The following is a 27,267-nucleotide window of genomic DNA, read 5'->3' on the forward strand; positions in this document are numbered from 1 at the left end:
TGGCGTAAAACATGGCGGCCATGACGTACCTTCGGTCACGGTTTTCGGCCTCTCGACATTGAATTGAGCGCTTGCTATTGAGATTTGTCGCTGAGATATTTCGCCCAGATCGTGAGATCTGACACCACCTTGGGCCAAAGGTTGCTCGCTTTGCAAATCTGCTGCGCTCGCTGCCAGCCACGGTTGCGCGGTGGTGCTGCCGGCTGCTCCCACACGCCAGATGACGCTGAACTCAAATAACTTGGCGCTGAATTCAAATTTGTCTTGAGTGCTCCCTGGCATGCGAAAATGTAGCGTTGCAGTTGGAAAAGATAGGCGTGAGTTGTGCACAACGACTAAGTTGTGAACGTGTGTCATGCACTGTACAAATGATAACTAATAAGCACGACGTTCAACAAAATAAATGAAGCACAACGAAATGTGCGACACAAATCTATGTTATTAAGAGGTTACAAATTCGGATAGCGGCTGCGAGCGCAGGTTGCGGATATGTTAAACTTAACACGGAGCTGTTTAGGCTCGGAGAAGCTCCGTTAGTCGCGAAAAACAGAGAGAGAGAAAAAATTTGCAGTGGCTCAGCTCGGCTATGCCAGGATACACGTAGCGTTAGTAAAGGTTCAGCTGATTATTCTTAGTTTTCCAGATTATCTAGGATTATTAGCCTTCTTCTGTTCATTCTTCGTACGCTGAACCGTTAATTGCCAGGCAACTACTTCAGGATCCGATGAGATAAGCTTCTCGGCTCTTCTGCGCCGTTGAGCAGCATTTGCGGTCTCATTCTCCATGGCGTTACCCGCCTGCAAACGCCAGTCAGAGGCGCTATCAAGCGGCTCCAGAGCAGTGTCAGGCGGCGACTGCACAGCGAAGGCGAATAGTTGCGCGCGCGCCGGCGCCAGTGTGTCTGCCATGGCTACGACGTCACTCCTCTCGAATGCGCAGACCAGCAGCGGCGAGTCGCGCGCGGCGGTGGCGGAGTCTGCGCGCGCGCCGGCGCCAGTGTGTCTGCCGCGACTACGAAGCCACTCCTCCCGAGCGCGCAGACCAGCAGCGGCGAGTCGCGCGCGGCGGTGGCGGAGAGCGCGTGAGATATCGGCTCCGGTGAGCCAGCTGTGTGACATCACTGATCCTTGCGCATGCGCAGCACGGCTCATGAGGATCCACGCGAAATCGGCTCCGGCTAGGCAAGCGTAGCTAACGCTACAAAAGATAGAAAGAAAGAGGAAATAAGCATCGCGTCGTCTAGCGACCGGTTACCGCACCACCTGGCTAACTCAAGCATGCGCAGTAGCTAAGCTACGCCTACCGACGGAGACATCGCGCGCAACCTCCACTCTACAGTGCATACGACAGCCTGGCTGCGCCCAAGGAAGATTGGCTGCGCCCGACGTGCCAGGTGTCGATTTTGAGGTGGGGGGGGGGGGGGGAGATGAGGAGAGGGGTAGAGGGCGGGGCAAGATTCTCCTTCTCCTTTGTGCAGTGGTAGCCGAAGCAACCTGACGAAGGGGATGGACGACACGCACTGAAGGAAGTGGGGGGGGGGGGCGATCGCCCGTACCGCCCCCCTCCCCTTCTGGGTCCGCCACTATCCGAGGAGGAAGCTGCGCATCTCGAAGCTGTACTACAGCTGTACGTGTCGGTCGACGGGGAGTATACGAGCGGCGACGGGCTCGTGCTTCACTGTGCCAAACTTTGCGCGACTGAGTGCAAACTTCCCGAACTTTTTATTGCTTTTTTGTAGAAATATGTAGCAAAGCTTATTTATTTATTCATTTATTTATTTGGTTTGAATACATAGAAAACACGAAGACACAGAGGAAATAGGTAGGGAACAGGCTGACAACTGCCACCTAAAGGGGCACAAAGCCTGCCTGCTTCTTCGGGAAGGGGGAAACACAGAGGAAAGGAAGATAGGAGGGGGACATTCACAATTACTTAAGTAAGCGCGAGACCGATTTAGCCTCGCGCTTACTTAATTGTGAATGTCTCTGGAGGAAACAACTGGAGACTCAGCTTCTTCCTTGTCTTTCGTATCCTGATCGTTACCGGAGCATTGAGCTAAATTCTTTCAGTTCGGTGCCGATATACTGTTCAACTGCAGAGCGTGGCGTCAGTCAATAATGGTTCTTGGCGCGTCTTACTCCCTTCTCCTAGAACATCGGCAGAAGTGCGCACAATATTATGCGCAAAGAGTTCGCGCTGCTCTATCGGTAACTGGGGTAAATATTCACCAATGCACGCGCAACCCACCTAATCCACGATCGCGATCGTGAGTGAAGGCCAAGTTAACGGATCCTCAAATGGGTTTTCATCCACTACGCATGCGTAAGGCAATATGTGCACTACACAGCTGCGCACTTTATTGATGTTGTGGCAAATGATGGTGATAAATTATCGCCGAGCCCCTCGTAGTGGGTGGGCCACCTTAAACCATGGTGTGAGACCTGGTGCGACTCTACAGTTCCACTCAATATTATTACATCTGTTAATTAACGCGTCTTCTCGCCCGACGCGATGCATGGGTCGTTTTGCAAAGCAGGTTGATGCACTGGCTGGCTCTGTGGTAGAACACTTGACTGCCACGCCAAATGTCCGGGTTCGACTCCGGCTCGGACCCTGCTATTTTTCTCATTGTGCGCGATAGATGCGACGTGCACCGGCGGCGGCGGACGACATCGCCATACAAATATGCTGTTTTGAGCTCGTAAGAGCTTACGCTGTAAAAGATTAAGGCTTGAAGAAGTTACTTGAGCGGCAGGCACACGCAACTAGAAGGGTTGAAAAGCAAGCGACAAACGCGCTGTGTGTGTAAGTGCCATTCTATTAACGATAAGCTCAATGTATTTTGCGTCCACTGATGTTCAGTGCACCAGACTAACCTTTCGAAAGAGTTGATATGTTTGCTGTTTTGTGGCCAATTTTACAGCAAGCCTGGCCACAAGTGCACGAACATATGAGGTACCAGCATATCACACGCTCACGAAAGCAAGGCGTTCGTAAAAAAATATTCTTTTAAGCCACGATCACAAAATCTATCGGTGTCTCATAGTCGACCTTATTAATATGGTACTCTTCCCCACGTCGCGAACATAACGGAGTAAATTGAAAGGGCATCGCCCTTCCAATTTTCAAGGACTGGCCTATTTCGACACCGATCTGCGCCTGGGGGTCGCCGCTAAAGAAGGCCGTGTAGGGTCCGACTTTACGTCCACGGCGGCAAAGGAAACAACGGAGGTCTTCCTGCACGCTTCTACCGCCTCCCACGCTTTGTTCGCCTCTTCGGCACCGTGGTGTTGAAAGGCGCTGATCCCTTCCGACGGCGTGAAAGGCCTCAATGCTTTCGGAGCATCTGCGAGTGGCCGCGAGTCCGTTATGGACAGGATACCACAGAAAGCGGCGAAGGACGTCACGCCCAGGAACGTGTCGAACGTCATTTCGTTCGAGGATGCCAACAGAGAACCGCCGAGCGCCCCGAACTGACCGATGGCGTACGACACGCAAAAGCCCATGCAGCGCACCTCCGCGGGAAACACTTGGGCCGTGTGCAAGTAGACTGGGCACAGAACCAAGATGATTAGGACTCGAAGCACCACGCCAATGACGTCACCCTCGGCGGGGGTTGGTTTAAGGAGGCTCTGTATGGCGCAGACCGCGCTCGTCAGGCACAGCAGCACGCAAAGCGTCACGCGTAGTCCAGCACGCCGGATGCTCCAATAGGTGGCCGCGACCAGGGGTGCCTGCAGGGCTACGAACAGTTGGTACCCTGAAGCCGTCGGTACGACCGGCGACGCGCCGGCGCCTCGGAAGTTGATCCCGTAGAAGCCGAAGAACGTTGTGAACCAGCACAGCTCGACGGGCAGCGTGGCCCAGCGAAGCTTGCGGAATAACGCATTGGGAGAGGCCACGAATGTCGTGTCTCGACCCAGGTCCGTCCCTTCGAATCTTTCGCGGATGTGGCGGAACGCCTCTGCCGCGCTTTGCGCGGGCACTCCGTTGACCGCGGCGGCTAGGAGGACGACCTGCTGGGCTGCTCGCGTTTTCCAATTGGCCAGCAGCCAGGCGGGCGATTCCTCGACTAGATAAACGCAGGTGACGAGCAGCGATGTCGGCAGCATGAGGATCATCTGGGTCATCCGCCAGTTGAGTCGGTACACCTCGATGAGGTGGTAGACGACGGGTAGGAGCAACGGGCCGCTGCTGGCGTATATGAGCACGAACAGGACCTGTCGGTCCTCGCGGGTCACCTCGAAGAGCAGGATCAAGGTGATCACCGCAATGCTGCTGGTGCCGGCCGACACGACTAAACGCGACGTCACGAAGAGGGAGTACGAGCTGGCGGCGACGCATCCGAAGCCGGCGACCAGGAGAGCGACCACCCAGGCGTTGATGACGGGCTTGCGGCCCCAGCGGTCTGCAGCGACGCCGGAGACAGGCACGCATGCTATGGCTCCCGACATGTAAACGGCCGACGAGAAAGTCAGCATCCAGGATCGGTCGCACACCAGGTCCCATTCGCTGACGATGCTGTCCTGCGGACTCGTCGTGTTGTAGTGCCAGGATTTGCACGGGACCTCCTCCTGCGTCTTCAATTTCTGCGCGGGATATCAGCACCGGGAAAGGAGAATTAGCAAATCAGGCAGGAACAGAATGTGAGGTTATCAGCTGTTACGGCAAACACCGTATAGTACCCGGAAGCATTGGGAATAATTTCGACTACATGGATTTCCTCCAGGGTTGTCAGAAATGAAGTGACAGAGATTAAACTACATTTTGCCGTATTGAGTAATATAATGAATTATTTGAAGCGAGTGATTTCAAGAAAACACACAATATTTGCACTTACTTTTGACTAAAGTAGAGCATGTCAGCTTCCCTTATGAGGTAAAATTTCAACAAAAGAGGAAAGAAAAATAAAGACAAGTTAATCTGAGTGCCAGACCTCAAGTGTGGGAACGAGGCAGGCCCACAGAAAAGCCGCGTAGCATCCGAAGAGTTGCATAACGCTGCTACGGGAAGACCATGGTCCTCGAAACTCCAGACAAGAGGTGTCGACGACGGCTCGACGCTTTGCTGACTGACTGACAGCTCAGCAACAGCATGCAAACGTTTCAATCGCGCAACCCAGTCTCCCCGAGAAAGAGGGCTAATAGACAAAACGACCACAGGTCCTCTAATCCCTGGTCCTCTCACCGCCCAAGTACTCTTTAGTCAAGCAAGGTCAAGTATACTCTAAGAAAAAAACCGGCTGAAGGGGGAGTAAAGTCAGCTTTAGTCCTCAAATCGTGTCGTTAGTCCGCAAGAGGACCAACTGTCGCGAAGTGCGTGTCGTGTGCAAATTCGGAGGACTAGACGTACCTTGGAAAAGACTAACGGGGGGGAAGCTTATAAGCTTAGAGACGGAAAAAGTGACAACTTGTCGCCGCCACAGTTTAGCTGCTAATAAAGACGGAGGAAGTATAGGCTAACGAGACTGCAGAGCAGCAACATTGAGAATGGAGGCTAGACAAAGGGACGAGGCGCTTGGAAACATCTGGAAATACTGGGAAGCGAACGAATATCTCCGAAATTTATCTCGAAGACGAGCCGCCAGCTATTGGCGTCTTTTAGCAGTGGTGGTCTACATCTCGGGAGTTGTGCGCGCACCAAGAGAATAACGTCAATGGGGCATTTTTTTTTTCTGCGCGCCTGGCAAGGCAACCTGCAAACGAATGCAACAGGGGCTATAGCTCAGAGAGTATTTGTGATACAGAAGCTTTCCTTACTTAGCCATGCATAAATTTCGTGGAACCGCAACATTCATATAGGGAGTGATTAACAGCGAACCTGTACTCGCGTTCCTGCAGTAGAGGCCCGTTCGCTCGTTTCTCCGGCGTGAGCGACTGCAGACGGTGACGTGCTTCTGCGGACTCACGATCATTCGACACTTTTGAACGATCCCGCTTTTGCCGTGTGTATTAGCGTTGCTGCTGACGACGACTCTCCGCTTTTTAACACGAAGAGTGTTTTATGCCGGGGTCCACCAAGACTTCACTGACGTATTTCCGTCACGGATATGACGTTCGTAAAATGTAAACTAACGGATGAGAAAGAGAAAAGAAAGGTCCGCCGCCGGGAATCGAGTTTATGGCCCCTCGGTCCGCGACGATAAGCGCACAGCGCTATAACGACTACGCAACTGAGTCACATGCACGAGGTCCCACAAACGCGCCTTATATGTCTAACACATTCTCTCGCACGATGCTCTTTGTTGGCGGGGCTAGGCAGGACGGTGCCGCCGTCTGTGAGCGGTTGAGTGGAGTACTGCGTCATGACACTAACTAGGGACTCCAGCCAAGTTTTACAACCAACCAGCGACCACCGATAGGGGGCGATTTGGCGACGACGCAGTTAGAGCGTGGCCTCCGAGATTGTGCGCCTGCTGAGATTGTGCGGCAGCACGTTGTAAAGCTTTATTATATCTATTGATGAATTTGCGGAGTTCCTATAGTTAGTGTCATGACGCAGTATTTCACTTCACCGCTCACAGACGGCGGCACCGCCTCGCCTAGGTTAGAGCATCTCGATGCCAGCGGGGGACGCTGACCGCACTAGTATTGAGGAGCCGCCCTAGACGCGGTTACGTTCTTTGCCTTTCGCTTCGTGTTAGCGTGTGACAGCTCGTTGTCGGAGTAGTGCAGCTTCCACATACACCATGCACCGTTGTTTCTTCGCCGCCTACTGCTTTGAGTGTGATAGCACCGACTAATAAAACTGCCGCAATATGCGCCGCAGAAAGGCAACGATGTCGACGAGCGAATGTCGTGTCGTCGTGGAGCGATACGGAGGGCAGCGGGACGATATCGCCTTCGCGCATTGGCGGCTCGAGCTACGAATCTCTGCCTCCCGTGTTCCTGAAACGCTGTGTGGTAGTGTATGCCTGAGCACAGGCAAAGGTTACCCTATAACTCGGAGGCGCACACCACACCGTGTCTCTCCTCATTTAACCCATATATGCCCAGTGTCCTACATATAGGACGCTTCTTTGATGCGCTCTAACATCGCTATTTCTTGAGTTGATGACTAGCGCCACCTACAGCACATCAAGCAGGCCTCATTCTCAACGTGTGCAAGCCTAGACATTGCGTGCTTTTTCATGCTGCCACGTGCCGACCGCTTTCTCCGGGCAAACGCGTGCTTTGCGTGAAAGCCGTCATGGAGAGGAAGAAGTGCACGTGAAATGCTGACCGCTTTCTCCGGGCAAACGCGTGCTTTGTATGAAAGACGTCATGGAGAGGAAGAAGCGCAATGTCGGTGTGCACGTGAAATGTTTCAAGGCTTACCACACCCGCATATAGCATCCCTAATGCCCAGTGTCCTATATGTATAAGACGGCTTGAAAAACAGTGTTGCGTTTGCCTGGCAGTAAATAAAGAACTTGTGCTTTCTCTTGAGAGTAGAAGTACACTTTTTGTGAAAAAAAATATTTGTTTTGTCATTTTTTCTGAGTTTGGGCATATGTGGGTTAACGACGCTTTGAAGAAGTGCATATCGAGTACCAGTGTTTTTATGTGCTCGTTGATGCCATCTTTGCAAGGATTCACGATATGCTGTGTCCAGGTATATATGTTCACAACTTCAGCTACCACAACGGTTAAATCATGATCATATGGGCTTAGTCGTGTCGATGGAGATGTGCCACTAGGCGTCAACGTGGATGCATCCACGTCAAACGATGTTATGACTGCCAAACACTAGATGTACAAGCTCCCATAGATCAATGTACAATAAACAATCAACTGCTTCTGTGAAGACACGTTTCGCTTTCATGTTATGCCGATTCCTTTGACCATAGGCGTGCGCAGGGTTCCCCATCAGGGGGGGCGGCGAAGGTACATCGCAGCGCCCCCCCCCCCCCACCCTACTAGGTCAATGTATGGGGTAGATTTTGCGCCCCCTCCCCCTTCTTAGGTGACTAGAAGGGTCAAAGTACGGGGCAGATTTTGCGCCCCCTCTTAGGTGATTAGGGGGGCGGCCGCCCCCCCCCCCCCAGCCCCCCCTTTGCGCACGCCTATGCCTATGACGATTCCCCTTCCGCCCTGGGAGCGCATGGGCTAGAGGTATGGAGCTTCGCAGTAAAAAGAAAAACGCAGCAGTCCCACCTGTGATGGCGTATCGTAGACTGTGCACTGGCTCAAGCTGCCGTCAGCGAGAAGCGGTATGGCGGCGTTATTCCACGCTCCGCTGGGCTCGAGCAGGCCGTCGGGCGATCGGCACCAGTGGTCCACTGGTCGGGCGATCAGCCAGTACGAGAACGCGTGGCACAGCAGCACCAGCGTGGACAGTACGCCAAACATGAGCACGCGCCGCTGGAAGGCCCCGTGACCCACGACGTCGTGCAGGCCAGTGATGACGCCGTGCAATTCGGTCGTCGGGTCGGGCAGGACGCAGACGCCGCACGTATGGCTCCGCTCGGTGGCGGCGCCTACTGTTCCACCAGCGGTGGGAGCGAGACTCACGTTGCTCATTATGCGAAACGACTTGTGCGCGTTCACAGTGGTTCGGTTGAATCAAGCGCAAATCCGACGAGACCGAAAGGCGATCGTTGGCTCCCTTCAGTGGCTTCTTCTTCTTCGTTTGCTCGTGCGACAAGGAAGTGACAAATGATGATGATGATGATGATCCTGGGATGATTGGCACCTACCCACTTAGGGGGAGGATCGGCCAAGAGTCGGGCGGATCATAGAGTCTGAAATTTTTAAGTGCTAATAGACGTTGCAGTGTCAATTAGAATGAAGGGTTATTTTTTTAATGAATTCCAGTTTTATATTAGACGGTGTTGCGTAACCTCCCAAGTGACCAAAATGATTATTTCATTATGACAATTTAAAAATTATTAGCGGTTGACGTGCCGAATAAGACGATTTGATTCGCATATGAATTTCTCTTTAGCACTGCATATATTCCCGCCCGAGTGCCCCGAACAGAAGCCCTAAATGACAGCAGTACAGTAGAAGTAACCGGCAGAGCAAGGTGCCGCATTACAATTTCAATAGTTCGTTTTCTGAGAAAGGAAAAACGTCGGCTGTCCAGCAAGAAATGTTCGATTCTTTCTACCTCATTGCAAAAGGAACATGTGGGAGAGATCGCCAGACCAGCTCTGTGCATGTGTAAATTAAGAGTTGGGATTCTACATCGCAATCTTGTCATTGTTATGACTGGCAGTACGTGGCGACGCGCTGACCATAAGAATGGACGGGCAATGCGTTCTCACACGGCTAGAACACCTGCATCCTTCCTAGAAACGGAATCCCCGGGACAGGAAACGACCGACAATGGGCCACCTGGATTTGGCTTGGTGTGCTGCCGAGACGACCTGACCTGTATGTTTTGACAGGAGTCGCCGCAGACCCTTTTCTGCCCTTCGGGGAAGAGTCCTAGGGACAAGCCCGAGGAACCTGTTGCCTTGCTTCCCCCACAAGCGTGCCGTCGACCGCCGGACCCTTGCTGTTTCAAGAGTGCAATGACCCCTCAGCGACAGTGAAATGGACTGTGCCATGTTGGGTAGGGTCGTGTCTCGTGTGTGTGATTGGTTGTCATCAAGAATGAGGAGCCAGCCTGAGGGTATTCGCAACTTTCAGCAACTATAGGGGGCGCCACAAGAAATCCAATATGGCTGTCGATGCGGTGATCACCCGTACACACGGAGCGATCACCGCATGTGTTGTCGCTGGTTGCTGCCGCTTGCCGGCTAGGATAATTTCCCACCGCATTGAACTTCCCATGCATGGAGTGGCTAACGCTTGAGAGCAGAAACTGCGAGACACACGGCACGATTTTGCATCCGATTTGACGTCCTACGCGCCTGTGTAGCAGCCGGAATGGTGATGTTTCGCCGTACGGGGTCGCTGGATCGGGCGTACGGCGTGCGTTAAACTCGGCAGATTTTTCTCATCCGCCCGGTCCGGCGATCGCACGGCCGTATAGCCATAGTGGCAGCAGCACGGGAGACAAGCAACGTCGTGCCGCTGCTCAGTTTCTTACCGCTCCCATCATCATGTCCGAGGATGCCGAGGTATTTGCCGGTATCGCCGCTATCGGTGGCATGAAAAAGATGTGCTACAATTATTTTATCATGCAAGCTAATTCCTAATTCAATAATGCGGTGCTTCCAGTGTGGCACTAATAAAAAAAAGCACCGGTGTCCACACCACTCGCGAGATCGGGAACCACGATGCGAAGGCACCTGCGATGCATTCGCAGATAAGCAGTGACACTGCAGGCCGTCTTACTTAACCGGCTTGCTTCGCTTGCACCTTTGCTCTTAATATTGAGGGTGTCGAGAAAACGGATTGAGTATGTCGACGCCTGACATAAGAGTACAATATCAATCGTGTTAGCAAAATTTGCTCACTCTACGGCGTGCTCGCGCTCGATCGCGGACGGCAGCGGCGTCTGCCTAGCCGCCACTCGCCGGTGTCAGTTGCGGCAGGCTGTTTTGATGTGGCTTTCGCTCGCGAAGGCATAGTTTTATTGACCGTCGTCTTCTAAATTAATCAAAAAAAAAAAAGAAGAGCACTCGCCTGCTGTCTCCCAGGACCGTGGTAGCGCAGTACGTAAGGTGTTGCGATGCATATTCACGCGGGTTCGATTCCCGGCCACAGCGGCCGCATTTCGATGGAGGAAAAATGCAAAAGATGACCTGCGTGCTTAGATTTAGGAGCACAATAAAGAACCCCAGGTGGTCGAAATTCATCCGGAGCTCCTCACTATAGCGCGTCCCATAATCGTATCGTGGTATTGGCACGTAATATCCGAGGAATTCAGTTGTGTCCCAAAATTCAGACGATTTGAGAAGCATGATGGAAACCATAATTTTCTCGTATGACAAGCTTCCCGATGCGCACGTGGATATCCCATTGCCTTTTCTGCCGCCGGTCCAAGGGAAAACCAGCCACGTTTACGACGCCTTTCACAGTATACGGTTTGAGCATTTTGGCACGCAGTACACGCGATTTCTGTTGTGCTGTTTACCCATTACTGAACCGCAAAACTTCCACAATGTTGCACCAACAAAATCCATCGTAATTCACTGGCCACACGCACAACAAGTTGTAGGACACACCGACGACGAAGCACAGCCCGCACGTTGTCGCCAGGCAAGTTTTCGTTCTATCACCGGAACGCGGTTTTCACCGGTTGCCGCGTGGCGGCGCCACCATAGCTGAAAGTTGCGAATACTGAGGGGTTAAAACGACGGTGCTAAGTGAGAAATGGGGCTTTGAGCCCTCGGTAACAGGCTCATCCAATTCGCTCGTCGCTGAACTCTGACCTTGTCACGATGTAATTGAATGTACAAAAAGTGCCAGTAAACTGTTATTGTTTTCCCATCTTGCTAGCATCAGTTCCTCAACCCGGAGACTCGACTACGCTACCAAACGGAGTCCGGGTACGACGCTGCCCTATCGTAGCAACAACCTGGTTGCCGAGGAGGGACGGATCTAAATACCGGTCGCAACAACTGGTTGCAGCGGTGGGATGGATCCAAATACCCGGTCGCAACTTCATTGCTACTTCTGTCTGCCTTGTTTTACACCATTTTCTGCTCCAAGGAAACTGAAGGTGCTGAAAATCCGGTGATGAAGCGAGACTTGGAGTAAGCAATGATAAGACGTGCTTTTTAAATCTGGTCGCAGCGACGAACGCCGTAACTGGAAGTAGATCAAGGACTGTGCCTGCAAGGGAAGCCTTTGCCAAAGTGTCCGCAACATTATTCGATACTATTCCTTTATGCCCCGGAACCCAAATTAACCGCAGGTTTCGCAAGTGCTGTGGACCATACAAGTACACAAATCCTCAATGGTTTACGTGGACCGCAGTGGTCCAAGTGACAAATCCCACCGCTTTCTTACGGATGATGAGGACGATGAAGGCGTGCCATGCTACATGACAGTCATATTTTTCGCTGGGCAATATAAAATTATAGGATTAATCGGAACAATTTCCTTTTTCTTACGGATGCCATAAGCTCCATACGATCCGCCCCAATCTTGGCCGATCTCCCCGTGTGGGTAGGTGCCAATCAACCCAGGTGAATCATCAGCCTCACTGCTGCATGCATACCGAAAGGAGTCACAGTAAAGTTTTTCACTCGTCGTGGTAGGTTACAGCGGCTAAGGTGCTGCCAACTGCTAAGCTCGACGACACGAGTTGGACCCCCAGCCACGGCGAGCGCAATTTGATGGAGACGAAATGCAAAAGAGAGAGAGAACCCCGCGTGCCTACCACTTTTCCAAGTAATCATCGAATGGTTACATTAAAGGAGTGTATTGCCTTACGAATCAACTGCCGCAAACATTTTTGAATCCGTCGAATACGAGCGGAGTTACAGAGATTTGTCGCACGCTTTAAACGCTTTCTCTCTCCTTTCGCACCAGCAAGCGCGCTGAAAGCTACGCAGAGGTACGCACAGGGAGGTGTGTGTGGGAGGGGGGGGGGGGTGTAGACAAGGGAGCAAGAAGCTACGTCCGTTGGTTGGTTGGTTCCTAGAGGAAGGCGCTGAGCCGTGCTCCCATTTAGGGTTGCAGAAGTTGCGCCTTTTCCTTTCCTCAACCTCTCCTCCTCCTAGTTCCTAGAGGAATGGCTCAACCCACTACGGGAAATCGGCCATGAATCGTGCGGCAGTATAGATTGTGCAAAAAGAAAAAAGAACATCCTAAAACGATAATTTGTAGGCAAGTGAAAATATCAGTGGCGTTTGCGATTTCTTTATTGAATGCTAGTTCGTCTGCGCGCGCAATGACATTGAGCACTTTTTTTTTTCTTCGAACTGGCCGCTTACCTTCAGCGAGATCGCGAGCGAGCGCGCGGGCACGTCGCGGCATCCTGCGCCGGCCGCGGTAACTATCGCTAGCTCTGTGGGATATTGGCTTGCACTGACCCTTTTCGAAACAAGCCTAACTTGGAAACACGATCTGCGTACTTTTCCTGGCTTAAACGTAAACCGTTGCACTGAAGCCATAGCATTCGTTCTAGACCCGCTTCGCGTCGCAAAAATACTTTATAGTAAAGCGCGTCGTTCGCCGCAAAATAACAGGCACACATGCACTTCTGGTTGTGCGCGCTAAGTAGACAGTAAACCACTTTACACCCTTAAGGGGGTTTTGCCGTGTCTATAACACCCTTACACCCTAGGAAAAGGGTGTTTTCACGTATCAAAACACCCATACCATAGGGTGTTTCCAATGACCAAAACACCCTTATCACTGACAAATTTGAAAAAAAAATCTACCAGTTAGAGAACATGCAATTATAGATGACATCAGCGTAGAAGGTGTGCGCACGCACCACACCGCGGCACACACAACAAAGTGTATTGTAAAATGCCACATGGACGGAGCGCTCGTGCTGCACAGCCTTACACTGACCATCTGGTATATATAGCCATAGTATCTTAAGCCGCCGTTCAGTGCCGGTGGAGATATTTCTGTTCCGTATAAATGAACATTAAACATTCGGAGAATAGGCGTAAATTTATGGTACGCTTGTAGATAGCCCTAAAAGAGACATATCTTTTAATCTAAACTCGCCGAAGATCCAACGACATTTTAATCAGCGAGTCCCAGTTATCATCTGGCACGCTGTGGTATGGGCCATGGGTGTTTCGATAACACATAACACCCTTAACTCCTAAAGGGTGTTTAGTTAGAGCATTACCCCCTAAAGGCTGTTTTGGGGAAGGAAAGCACCCTTACACCCTAATTTTTGCTGATTTGTTTAGGCAAAAGGGTGTTTTGCTTGCTTGAAACCCCCTTAAGGGTGCAAAGTGGTTTACAGTGTATTCACATATACGCGGGGTGTGAAGGCAGCACGGTGTGGACACATGCGCGACCGTGCACTGCGGCTGCAACAACCAAGAAAAATCTCATTTGCGTCACGTAATGCTTCCGTCAAAAGCAAACTTCAATTCATGAAGCTTCGATCTAACGCGTCTGTGAACACTGTCCTTACACCGTAACAGAGCGAACACTCCATGTTTTGACGCCATAGTATTTGTATTTTTGTTTTGTCACCTAAAGGATGCTGGCTCACACCCACGAGGGGGATTGGCCTCACTGACAAATACAAAGGGAAATGTAAACTCTGTGAAACATCAAAAAGAAAGAAGAACGAAACGCGGTGTAAATAAAAAGTGAAAGAGTTAAGAAATTCAAGAAGCCGTAAGATAAATATTGAAAAAAAAAAGAAAAGTATTAAAAGAAGGGGAAAAAATGTTGGTTTCAGTGGTCGGTAGCACTAGCAGCGTAATCTTCCAGTTGATTGAATGAAATTGTGTAGTGAAGTCATAATAGCACTGCGGCTTGTCCCAAACTGATCGGCTCCAAACGGCAACAGGCTAGAAGTAGTGAACGGTAAACCCAGCCTACCAGTCGGCATTTCCAGAAACATTCCACGAAGTGAGGCGAAACGGCGGCATGATAGGAAAAAGTGATCCATTCTTTCCGGTTCATTGCAAACTGCACAGAGATTAGTTAATGAGGAGCCAGATTTGTGAAGGTAATAATTTAACCGGGGAACTCTACTTCGAAAGCTTGTGAGGGTCACCTCGCATTCACGTGAAAGGCATTTGGTGGTGTTCCATGGGAACTGTACGTGCCGGTACTCCTCTGATTGTATGAGAGTTGTTTCAGTGTTTTTAAAAAAATAACAGACGTTTGAATCTCTATCCTGTAATGAAAGAAAAAAGCGGTGCTGCAAAAGGAGTGCTAATACACCGGACCATCTAAAGACGCCGTAGCGAGTGAGTCAGCTGCTTCATTTAGTGTCCGGGGACCCATAGCAACCGAACTTCTGATATGCTGCATGGTACAAGGTTCCAAAATATCCTGAGTAGATGTGATTGTTTTGCGGACGTTAAAATCGGACAAACTGACAAGGCATCTGTAATAATGATAACTTGCGATTTTTGAGAATGTAGTTTTCTAACAGCCAATGTGATTGCCGTAAATTCTGCAAGAAATATTGGGGTGAAGCTGGGCAGTCGGTGAGCAAAATACCAATTCAGCTGATGGGGTAAGGTGCCCACTCCGGCCTTCTGAAGATTTTGCGTTGCGTCCGTAGAAATTACAAAGTGAGCAGGAAATTGACCGAGGTGATCTTGAGGCACAACTTCGAAAATACGCTTTGGAAGCAATTTAGCATTTTTTAGAAAAAATGTCGTCGAAATTTAAGTTAAGCTTCAGCAAACGCGGTTTTGGGGAAGCTAAGCACGGCAGAGAAACTTGAAGGTCCGATAACAGCGACTCGACACAGTAAATTAGATGGCTGCAGCGTTCAAAACTTCTTCGCCTTCGATTAGACACTGAATTCTTTTTTTTTTTTTCGTAAGTTTCAAGGTGTCCCATAGAGTCCAAGATCAAGAAGGGAGCCGACGGATGGATACACGTTATAGATTTCAAAACAGGAGAAAGTGCCTCAGATCAGGCTGGCCGACGTTTCGATAGGGGACCTATCTTTGTCAAAGGCGCCTTGTCATCCCTGGCGTGTTAGTTTTATGGGGTTAGTGATGACGTCATGTCCAGCGGCGGCGCGTCTGTTGCTGTTGGTAACTGATGCCTGGAAAGAGAGAAACTCGAAAGCAGAGGAGTAAAGCCCTTGTCACATTTCAAGAGAGTTTGCAAACACGTTCGGGTCTGCCATGTCAGAGTTAAAGGTAGCTGCAAAGAAAGAAAAAAAAAGAAAAAAAAGAAAAAAAAAGGGGGGGGGGCGGGTACAACCAAGCGAGAGGGCGAGTGCAGCCATCACAAAGAGCTGCAGGAGGTGGTGAGGAAGAGAACTACAGGCGGGGAGAAAAACCGGGAGGCTTACGTTTAAATGTCCGCCAAGGAGCTGCAGAAGGTGGTGGGGAAGGCAGCTACAGACGACAAAAAAAAAAAAAAAAGGAACGTACTCGGGCGGCGTACGTTTAAAATGCCGCCTGCCTACTTTAAGTGATATTGAAAGGGTTGCCTGAAAAGCAAGCTCCTGCTTAATGGGTGAAGTAATTGGCTGGCATATGCATCCAGTGTCGTCGGTGGCTTCCAAAAATTGGGCGCCCGTCAACTAAGAGGGTGAAGTAATTGGCTGGCATATGCATCCAGTGTCGTCGGTGGCTTCCAAAAATTGGGCGCCCGTCAACTAAGAGGGGAAAAAAGAAAAAAAAAAGTTGAAAGGAACGAGGGGCGGCCGGGGGGGAACAATCGGAATAAGACTCGTAGAACTTCCTGAGAAAGCGAGGGCTGTGACAATGCTGGCCAGAAGCGGCCTTTGGAGCGCGGAAGGGGGGAAGGAAACCGTGGTTCGGATTCACTAGAAAATGAAAACATCTTAAGAGAATAATATCTACACGTATGTGCACATTTATACATGCAAGGTTAAGAGATATTAAAAAAGAATATTGATAGTGTATTATGGGAGCTGGTCGGGATTTTATTTTGCGAATAGGTTAAGGTTTTTGAAAGCTGAGCGTACTTCATGTCTCTTAATATTATAGGAATCATGCTATGGCTTTTAACGATTCCAAATTACCACGAGCTAGATTTATTCCTGATGGGTGTAGGGATTGAAATTTGTGTATCAAATACGATTCCATGTATTTCCTCTCACGTGGTGACCGGAAGTTTGTTTGTAGAATGTAAAGTTTGGTTTGATCGAAATTGTGGTCTTGTTGATTGAAGTGGCTGGCTACTGCTTTTGGTAAGTTGTGCTTTGTGTCTGCGCGGTGGCCGTTCAGTCTTACATGAATTGGTTGTCCAGTTTCGCCTATGTACTGTTTTACAGGTGGCACACTCAATGCAGTAGATCAGGTTGTTTGAGGTGCACGTGAAGTTCGATGTTACCTTGTGCTTACTACCCTAAAAGAAACACTAGCAAACAGAAGCCATCCAAACGCGTTCCTTCATAAGGCTTACACGGACGCACTAAAGCTAGATCGCACTGAGACACTCAAACCACGCCCTAAAACCACAACAACAACAATGCCTCTTCTCACTACAAAATTTTCCAACGCACTTCCGAACATAAACAACATCCTCGCAAATACTATCCGATTCTAACAAACCAACCAGAAACTTAAAAAAATCTTCCCCGAACCGCCTAAGGTTGCCTACAGACGCAACGCCAATTTTAAAGATATGCTCGTACATGCAAAACTCGCAACAAAAACTACACCAACGTCTGGACCCTGTGGCGTCCAAGATGTTCTACGTGCAAACATATACAGCCAGCCACCAAAGTAAAAAGCACAGCATCCGATTACCTTCACAAGGTAATATCGAACTTCACGTGCACCTCAAACAACCTGATCTACTGCATTGAGTGTGCCACCTGTAAAAAACAGTACATAGGCGAAACTGGACAACCAATTCATGTAAGACTGAACGGCCACCGCGCAGACACAAAGCACAACTTACCAAAAGCAGTAGCCAGCCACTTCAATCAACAAGACCACAATTTCGATCAAGCCAAACTTTACATTCTACAAACAAACTTCCGGTCACCACGTGAGAGGAAATACATGGAATCGTATTTGATACACAAATTTCAATCCCTACACCCATCAGGAATAAATCTAGCTCGTGGTAATTTGGAATCGTTAAAAGCCATAGCATGATTCCTATAATATTAAGAGACATGAAGTACGCTCAGCTTTCAAAAACCTTAACCTATTCGTAAAATAAAATCCCGACCAGCTCCCATAATACACTATCAATATTCTTTTTAATATCTCTTAACCTTGCATGTATAAATGTGCACATACGTGTAGATATTATTCTCTTAAGATGTTTTCATTTTCTAGTGAATCCGAAGCACGGTTCCTTCCCCCCTTCCGCGCTCCAAAGGCCGCTTCTGGCCAGCATTGTCACAGCCCTCGCTTTCTCAGGAAGTTCTACGAGTCTTATTCCGATTGTTCCCCCCCGGCCGCCCCTCGTTCCTTTCGACTTTTTTTTTTCTTTTTTCCCTCTTTAGTTGACGGGCGCCCAATTTTTGGAAGCCACCGCGACACTGGATGCATATGCCAGCCAATTACTTCACCCTCTTAGTTGACGGGCGCCCAATTTTTGGAAGCCACCGACGACACTGGATGCATATGCCAGCCAATTACTTCACCCATTAAGCAGGAGCTTGCTTTTCAGGCAACCCTTTCAATATCACTTAAAGTAGGCAGGCGGCATTTTAAACGTACGCGCCGCCCGAGTACGTTCCTTTTTTTTTTTTGTCGTCTGTAGCTGCCCTTCCCCACCACCTTCTGCAGCTCCTTGGCGGACATTTAAACGTAAGCCTCCCGGTTTTTCTCCCCGCCTGTAGTTCTCTTCCTCACCACCTTCTGCAGCTCTTTGTGATGGCTGCACTCGCCCTCTCGCTTGGTTGTACCCGCCCCCCCCCTTTTTTTTTTCTTTTTTTTCTTTTTTTTTTCTTTCTTTGCAGCTACCTTAACTCTGACATGGCAGACCCGAACGTGTTTGCAAACTCTCTTGAAATGTTACAAGGGCTTTACTCCTCTGCTTTCGCGTTTTCTCTCCTTTCCAGGCACAGTTACCAACAGCAACAGACGCGCCGCCGCTGGACATGACGTCATCACTAACCCCATAAACCTAACACGCCAGGGATGACAAGGCGCCTTTGACAAAGATAGGTCCCCTATCGAAACGTCGGCCAGCCTGATCTGAGGCACTTTCTCCTGTTTTGAAATCTATAGCCTCTCTGGCAAGTAATATCAAGTGCAATGAGACATTCTGCTCGATGGGTTCTACTACAGCTCGTAGTAACCTAATCTGCGTATCGCCACGTCAGGATAAAAAATTAGAGTACATACTTACTGCATGGTTCACTCTCGCTTCTAGCATGCTCGTAGACATTGCTTCACTGTTATTGGCTGACACGACTGAAAAAGATTTGACATCTTCAGTAACGATCATTTACTTTTTATGAGCACAGAGCGTTACAAATAATAATTTTTGGCACAGAACACGAGCAATGTGTACACGTGAAATCGTCGATTAATCTGCCAATCTGGCATTCGCGAGCAACACATGAGGCATTACTGTAGGGTGCTGAGGCAAAACCAGTCAAAAGACGCCGGACAAGGGAAGAAGTGACACTTGTCCGCGTCTTTTGACTGTTTTTGCCTCAGCGTCATGTACCAACTGACCCAGACTTCGACCTTATTACTGTAGGGCAGCTGTTTAAATTACACTGCTCCGGCAGTCAATCGTTCAAGGCATTTACTAGAAATGCATCGTAGCACCAAATTACCAAATTTGAGATATTCGTGCTCGGATTGCAGTCATGGTGTCGGCAGGGTTTTGTCTTGGGGGCGCAAGCCTGTGTTGTATCGCAGTAAATGGGCGGGAGGGGAGGGTGAGCGCTTGCTGGTGGGGCTTGAGGGGCAGGTGCTGTTCTGGTGTGACTTGGGGCGCAAGTGCCGCCTTGTTGCACACCCCCCTGCCGTGCCCATGGTCGCAGTTTGTCCCATAATGTTAATTCAGTGAGAACAATATTACGTCGTAGTTCATATAATACCACACAAGGCCATCGCAGGGGCGTAGCCAGGGGGGGGGGGGGGGGGGAGTGGGGGGTTCAAACCCCTCCGAAATTTTTCAGTTTTGCTTGCGTATATATACACGCGCACTACAAACGCACCGCACGAACATACATAAAGTATGGTTGAACCCCCCCCCCCAAAAAAAAAAAAAAAAATTTCTGGCTACGCCCCTGTGCCGTCGCATGGTATTAGAAAATAACAAATAGTTAATCGCTGATTATACCACTCACAGTGGCCACAGAGATCAACGTGGCAAAGGCAAGCTGGGTCGAATTTCACGCCACGCAGCCTAACGAAAAGCTTAAAGAGCTCCGCTTTTAAAAAGTGTCTGCACTGCCTCAGGTGAAAATTTTTAGAGAATGTGCACTGAACAGCGGCAACAGGTTTCGCTATGAATTTATGATAAGCAGTCCGCTAGGCGCGCGCTTGGCTTATTAGGTGAAATACGTATGTACACCATCCAGACGCAGCCATAGTCTCATATATCCTGCGCCGCTCAGCTGAGCTCACGAGGCGCGCTTACCTACGAGGCGATTCGGAGGCCACGTCGTCGGCTCCTTGTCTAGGGGTCTTCGCGGCAGGTTGTGGGACGGCACCGCACCTGGTGTAAGTCGCCTATGCTTATAGCCTGCGTGCAATAAACGGCTTAAGTATTGGCGAGGCGCTTAAACACGGTCACAAGCTTACCGAAGAGTGGCGCGTACGGTGGGTAGCAGAAGTCGCTGTCCGCGAAGTGCTTGCTGCACACGATCGATGAAGGCGTTGGCGCTTTCCCATTCTGAGCTTGACGATCCACTCCTTCTTCAGCTTCGGGTCCTTAGGGTAGTTGTGAAAGCTAACGCCTCTTTCACGAGCGGACGAAGTACACTGAGGCACAGAGCAGTACTTCACCATTGCGCAGCACTCGCTGCGGAGACAAGCGGCCGCAGTTCTAAAAAAACCAAGAGCGTAGTTCTAAACGAACGTTAAAAGCAGACCCCGGTTGTTCGTTCTACCCAAACAGCGTCATAGCCACCGCACGCAAGATAACCAACTGACCTTCTATTTTGTTGAGATTTAGCACAATGGTGGTTGCAACACGGCGCTGGGCCTACGTAGCAGACGAAAGCGCGCGAATCCCCGCGCTGACGTCATACAGGCGCCGTTCGCAGCGCCGCCATCGGTCGCACACCAGGCGAATAAAGGCAGTAGAAAAAATGTTGCCGGGCCCCCTTATAAACGCTACTTTTATTTTAGGGGCGAAGCTCCTTAAGGCGGCACCCGTTCGTCCCTCGTAGTCGTCGTGGTCGTAGTAGTGAGTAACAAGTCTTACGCTTTGACCTCCAAGGTGGTGCCGGTGGGAGATTTCTCCTGTGCGTTGTTGAACAATAAAAATTCGCAGCGTGCGCGTTAACTAAAAGCCGAATTCTTCTGTCTCTCATTCCCCATTAGCAGCCATTGGCATGTTCCAGTAGGAAACGTTAGTAGAAGTAGAAGTGTAAGTGTTAGCTAAAAGCCGACTTCTTCTGTCTCTCATTGCCATTAGCAGCCATTGTTTACCTCCAAGTAGTGCCTGGTGAGATTTCTTCTCCTGTGCGTGATTAAACATAAAAATTTTGTTCAAAACGCCGTTGATTGATGAAATAAACCAACGAAAGACGCCAGATGTTTTTGAAAAGCAGAACGAAAGAACGCCAGATGTTTTTCTTAAAGTGTAGTAGTAGTTTGCATGTAGCCCCTCGCCCGATCGTCAACGGGCGAGGTGGACCGGCAACGGCGCGAGGGACCCTGCCGTACGAGAGTTAAATCACACTAAAAGACATACTTTGCGGCGATACACTCTAGTGAGCTTCAACTTTTCGTCTTATGTACGTGATAAAGAAATTTTTCTACGAAAAACGCAAGGCACACCTTGAGCAATATGTTTGGTTTTGGTACGCTAAATGGAACCATGAGGCGATGCGAAGCCGGAGCACTTGCACGATCGCGTTCCGTTGGCTTTCGTTGGGCATGCTATCGACCTCGCGTCGTGGAACGCGCGTCCTGTCTTCCCTCTAGCTTGCCTTTAATTCGCACAGGGCGAGCGGGGAATGCGGTCGCTCTTGGCGCTCTTTCGCTCGGGAGCGGACTTCTTCCTTGCATTTCACCGATCACAAGTGATATGAAGGGACCACGTAAACCAACAGTACAATAAAAGTTTGATGTTTAATATATACACGATTTTCACACTCTTTATATTATGTACTGGGCGCATTTCACGGAAGAGTTTCACGGTTTACAGATGATTCCCTCCGTAGCTTCGCCCCACTCATCATCATTCACCCCGTGGATATGCTGTGATTTTTTTTTACATATTTATTTTCAATACTTGCCGCCTCTTGCGAGGCCCAGGCAGGTGGACTGTACATTGCGCAAATTTAACAGAATTCTAACAAAAAAAACGATAATAGCAGAGCAGCTCACTCCATATTTAATGTCTGTTTAATGCTCTAAGGATGCAACTCCTCAAGTGGTTATATTCATTTAACCAATACACTGCAATCACCAGCCCTCAAACGTTATTGGTACATACGTTCCTCATCATACTGACGAAAGAGATAAAGATCGGGAAATTTTACGCCTTCAATGGTTGATGGCCTGAATTATTCATACAAGGTGCTTGGTCAACCTTTACCTCAGAAGTTCCAAGGAACGGCGTCTTGCAATTCCTGGATCTATCCATTCGATTCCAAGCCGACACACGTTTGCTGGCCGTACAACCCCGTTTCTTTAAGACACTTCTAAGTTATAGTTCCGCTCATTCAAAAATTGTCAAGAATGCGCTGGCCATGGCGTGTCTTTCTTCAGCTGTTAAGATCATGTGCGCATGCTATGCGCGAAAGCTTCGTGCGTCAGGTGGAGAGATTAGAAGCGGCTGGTTTCCTGCGCTTGGTCTATTTCGCAGCGATTGTTGCACCGCTTCAAGCAGGAGCAAAGAAATGGTGTGGGTGCAGCCGCTTTGCATCCAGAAAGGCGTAGCAAGATTGCTGTCATTCCCCATTTTCACTCTGGTTCCCACCGCCTGAAGAAGGTGGCCGGTCATTACGACGTCAATGCCGGCTGGAGAATGTGTGCGCCTCCATTGACAGAAGGGTGCAAAAAAGAGGGGTGGCTTCTTTTCACGGTGAGTGTTCCATAAAGCACCCTACAGGGTACGCTGACTGCTCCTGCGGCGTTGCGCACACCATACCCTTGTCACGTGGTAGTTCCTACATAGGACAGACGGGGAAGTGTCTCAAATCCGTTTGAGAGAGCATGCTCGCTCTTTGTAGGGGCGCCGTCTTCACACCTCGCCCTCCATAGCCGACAGTACGGCTCCGAACCTGAGCCGAGTAAGACAGTCGTGGTGGCTAGGTACGAGAGCCAGCTTACTTGGGAAATCGCGGAGGCGTTCGGAATGATAAAAAAAGATAGACACGCGCGTAAGCTGCACGTCTATTGCTCTGATTGATAAGGAAGTGGCTTTCCTGGAAAGTGTGGGGTTCTCATCTTATACGCATGATATTATTGCTGTGGTCTTTGGTTATCTTTATGGAAGGGGAAGGGGAGCGCGGTTTTGTTGTCAATTTTTCTTACCCATATATACATTTGGTGTTGTTACTCATACACATTCAGTTGTTAGACAGCGCCTGTGTCGTCACTCTCTTTTCTCGTCCGTGTTCCGCTTGCGTTGGCCGTCATGAGAGGGATAAGGGGTTGTAAAGCGAAGGGCAGACGCAGCATGCGGATTTGTACTTTGGCGCACACTGCCCTGCGAAGCTTGCAAAGAGATGCCTGTTGGAATCTTTTCGCCGATCGAGTCTCGTGTGGCGGCCCTGATTTACAGCGGACGCGCGCAGCAGCGTCTGTGGCACTGCCTACACACGTTTATATACGTAAATCATTGCTTTCCTCAATCTGCAACACCGACAAGCTAATGTTGATCAATCATGCTCGCTCGCGCATGCGCGGCGTCGGCCGTCTCTTCTAAAATGCTTATATCGTACATAGGTCGGCAAACTCACTCATGTGTCGACTCGCTCACACTCACTCAGACTCAGATCAGGTTCTGAGTCTGACTCTGAGTGAGTCTGGTTGAGTGATATTTGGTGAATTTGAGTCCGAGTGAGTCCGGCTGAGGAAAATTATAGCGAGTCTGAGTGAGTCCGGTTGAGGAAAACACTGGTGAGTCTGAGTCCGAGTGAGCCCTAAGCGACAAATATATTTCTTCAGTGAGTCTCATGAGCTCTACATTTTGTTACCGACCTACGGTCCTATCTACTCATATTCAGCATTAATATCAGCCTTATATCGGCTTACGTTTATACTAAAGTCTATTCACACATATCTCAATGCACTAACGCTCATGCGCCACCTTAATATTATTTATCAGAGGCGTTAGTGGGGGCGGGGGCGGGGGTTGTCATGACCTCCCCTCGCAAACTCTTTTACGGAAGTTCTTGATAAAAATATCTCGTGTCAGTAGCGTATTTCATAAAAATGTCCTTAGTGCTTGAAACCCCTGATAACTCATATTTGAAGGTACAAGATCAAAAGGCGTATCGTAGAGCACCGAATATGTGAGATACTGGCACTAAAGAGCATTGACACCATGATACAAAAACCTAATTTTAAGCTAACGGACTCATGAGCCGACTCACTCAGGCTCACTCAGACTCCGGTGAAGCAGTAAGTCTGAGTGAGTCTGGCTGAGTAATATGCTGGTGTGTTCCTAGTCCAAGTGAGTCCGGTTGAGAAAGCGTTTAGTGAGTCTGAGTCCGAGTAGTCCGGCTGAGGAAAATTATGATGAGTCTGAGTCCGAGTGAGCCCTCAAGAATAATAATATCTGGGGTTTAACGTCCCAAACCCACGATATGATTATGAGAGGTACCGTAGTGGAGGGCTCCGGAAATTTCGACAACCTGGGTTCTCTAACATGCACCTAATTCTATGTAGACGGGCCTCAAGTATTCTTGCCTCCATCGAAAATGGAGCCGCCACGGCCGAGATTCGATCCCGCGACCTTCGGGTCAGCAGTCGAGCGCCATAACCACCAGACCACCGTGGCGTGGCGAGTTAGCCCTCAGAGCAATATATTTCTGGGTGAGTCTGAATGAGCTCCAATTTTTTTTGCCGATCAATGATATCGTAATATATGTTCTGCAAGTCTAGCTTATGTTGAAGGCAAGCAACTACATTGCATGGAGGAATAAGAAGTGAGGTTAAAGGGGGCTTTTGCATTCGCCGATCATTTCCGAACCAAAGCACAGTGCCGATCTTGTTCACGAAATAAGTTCGCGTCAGTACATTTTTTTTTCTTCGTTCAGGTAACTGATAAATTTGATTAAAAAATAGTGTAACTTGTTCTCGGCATTGTCAGGGATTCCTCTTTGCCTGAACAGCGCAAGAAGCATTGGACAGTCATCGCAGTAGCTAACACCTGAAAGGCTGTGATATGCGACTGGTTTCGTTTTTTTCGCGCACAACAAAACATGGCGGATTGAACTTAAGAGATTGTCGACAGATGATGCTGTAGAATATCCCTTATTGCGTTGACAAAAGGAGCGGAGAAGCGAATGGCGACCCCGCACGACAAGCTGACCGGCGCGACAACGAGGAATCATGGGGTAAAGCGTACAACGGCAAGCGGTAGTTTCTACTCGCTGTGCGCGGCACTCCCCTAATCACACCACTCCCTCTCCCAGATGCATGCGGGAACGTCCCGTTCCGTGAGGAAAAGGCAACTTCATGGGGTGTTTCGCTTTGCCCGACGTTCGATATATCAAGTGTTCCAGACATTTTTCATGATGTAGTCGCAAATTTTCCTATGCATTGATGTTAAAGCATTGTCGTGTTTGAAAATAGCTCGATATAAAAGATTATTCGATTCACCAGAGTTTGACATAGTTGGGTTTGAATGTATTAATACAAAAAACTTACGCAAGGCTTTCGAAGTGACACCAGTAATCTTGAGATCACAGTTTAGCTTGCGCGTTATGATTACGCCAAGGTAATCGTGTTCGTCAACTTTGGGCACTTCAGCGCCTTTAAAAGGACTGATAACCAATTTGTTTTGGACCTCTTTAGTGCAACTGGAAACTCACTGCTGAGAATGTCTATTCCTGGAATGTTAACGTGAAAAACGTCGTGAAACTCTCTTATAAAAAACTTTCCATCTGCAGCACTGATGAAGGCGCACACGATTAGATGTTGTAAACAGCGGTAGGTGCGTGATATAGCGGTTATGCGCCGCCAATGGAGGAATGCCAGCAGGTGAAGCTTGTGCGGCTGCGGTTGGCCGAGCATGCGTGTACTCCAGGCGCGTGCGCCGCGTATACACACGGATTCTCGGTTAAGCTATTTGCAGCGAAGAAAGCGTTGCTTCTCAACGCCACCCCATTTTGCCTAGTAGTAAGCATAGAGTCATGCGGGGATGCGTAATAATATGCAGTGCGTATTATTAAGCACGACTTAGGGTGGCCTAGACAGCAGATTACGTGCAGCGATCCGAAGGACTCCTTCGTGCAGTACCAAGGCTTGTCCACCAGGCAGCGAGACGTTCAGTTTCTTTTTACAGCGGAGCCGACAAGAAACTGAACCAGCGGCGTACGTGACTGAACTCGCTGTTTGCTCCACCGCGTCGTGCGCAGCTTCGCCGAGTTGGGGGAGAGCGGATGCTAGATGGAGAGGAGGAATGAGGCAGGAATATACACGTGACAGTAGAGTGGAGCTTAGCTGGTGAGAGGGAGCGGAGTGACGAGGTTGTTGTGACGTCATTGCTCTCCGATAAAACCTGCGCGCCCGCGGGCTCGCCTCCGCGCTCCTCTTTCTCGCCGTGTAGAAACAAGTGACAGGACGTTTGCTTAGCAATGGCGAAGACTACAGTCAGGACTCCTCAGGAAGAAGCCAACCGACTGCAGCGCTGTAGAGAAGCGAACCGCGAGCGGATCCTGAAGCGAGAGCTAGGAAAGCCAAGCTAGGAAAGCCAAACCTTGGAAAGCCCAGGTTTTAGACCTGTTTTAAATGCGAAGCATTTCTTAGCGAACTTCTGCGACTTTGAGCGTATCTATCTATCTATCTATCTATCTATCTATCTATCTATCTATCTATCTATCTATCTATCTATCTATCTATCTATCTATCTATCTATCGATCTAGCCGCCTACGACTTTGTGCTCTCCTGCTCGTTTCGTTAATCGAATGTACACCAAAATTGGTATGGCATAGCATGATTGCATGACGAACGTGATTGACGAGTCATAACATGAAAATCATGACATGCATGTCATGAACGACATGATATACATGCCACTGTCTTGGTGCTCCTACGGCCATTTCGTTAACTTGATATATACCAAAATTGATACGGCGTGACAAGAGTGTCTGACGAACATAACTGACAGGTCCTAACGTGTAAATCATGACACGCATGTCATGTACAGCATGATATACATGCCACGTCATGGTGCGCTCGTGGCCGTTTCGCTAGCTTGATATATACAACATTTGTACTGCGCGACGTTACTGTGTAACGAACATAAAAAACATGGGTTAACGTGAAAATCATGACACACATGTCATGTACAGCATGACTTACGTGCCACGCTCATGGTGCGCTGGCGGCCGCTTCGCTAGCTTGATATACACCAAAATTGGTATCTTGTGACGTGACTGTGTGACGAACATAAATAACACTAGCTTATATGAAAATCATG

At 49.4% G+C, this 27,267-nt stretch overlaps 1 protein-coding gene across 1 annotated transcript; it reads right to left on the reverse strand.

The window, feature by feature from the left end:
- Positions 1–3,137: 3,137 nt before the first annotated feature.
- On the reverse strand, positions 3,138–8,501 carry LOC119391281 (solute carrier family 22 member 7). Its single transcript, XM_049415222.1, has 2 exons — positions 8,136–8,501; positions 3,138–4,589 (listed from the first exon to the last, which is right to left on the reverse strand). Exons 1-2 carry the CDS (start codon positions 8,499–8,501, stop codon positions 3,138–3,140), a joined length of 1,818 nt encoding a protein of 605 aa, XP_049271179.1.
- Positions 8,502–27,267: the final 18,766 nt, after the last annotated feature.

Source organism: Rhipicephalus sanguineus, chromosome 4, assembly GCF_013339695.2.
Source record: "Rhipicephalus sanguineus isolate Rsan-2018 chromosome 4, BIME_Rsan_1.4, whole genome shotgun sequence".
Taxonomy (NCBI): Eukaryota; Metazoa; Arthropoda; class Arachnida; order Ixodida; family Ixodidae; genus Rhipicephalus; species Rhipicephalus sanguineus.

Coding starts and splice junctions, on each gene's coding strand:
- LOC119391281 (XM_049415222.1), bottom strand. CDS start 8,501: ATGAGCAACGTGAGTCTCGCTCCCACCGCTGGTGGAACAGTAGGCGCC. Junction 4,590..8,135: donor TCTACGATACGCCATCACAG/GTGGGACTGCTG, acceptor TATCCCGCGCAG/AAATTGAAGACGCAGGAGGA.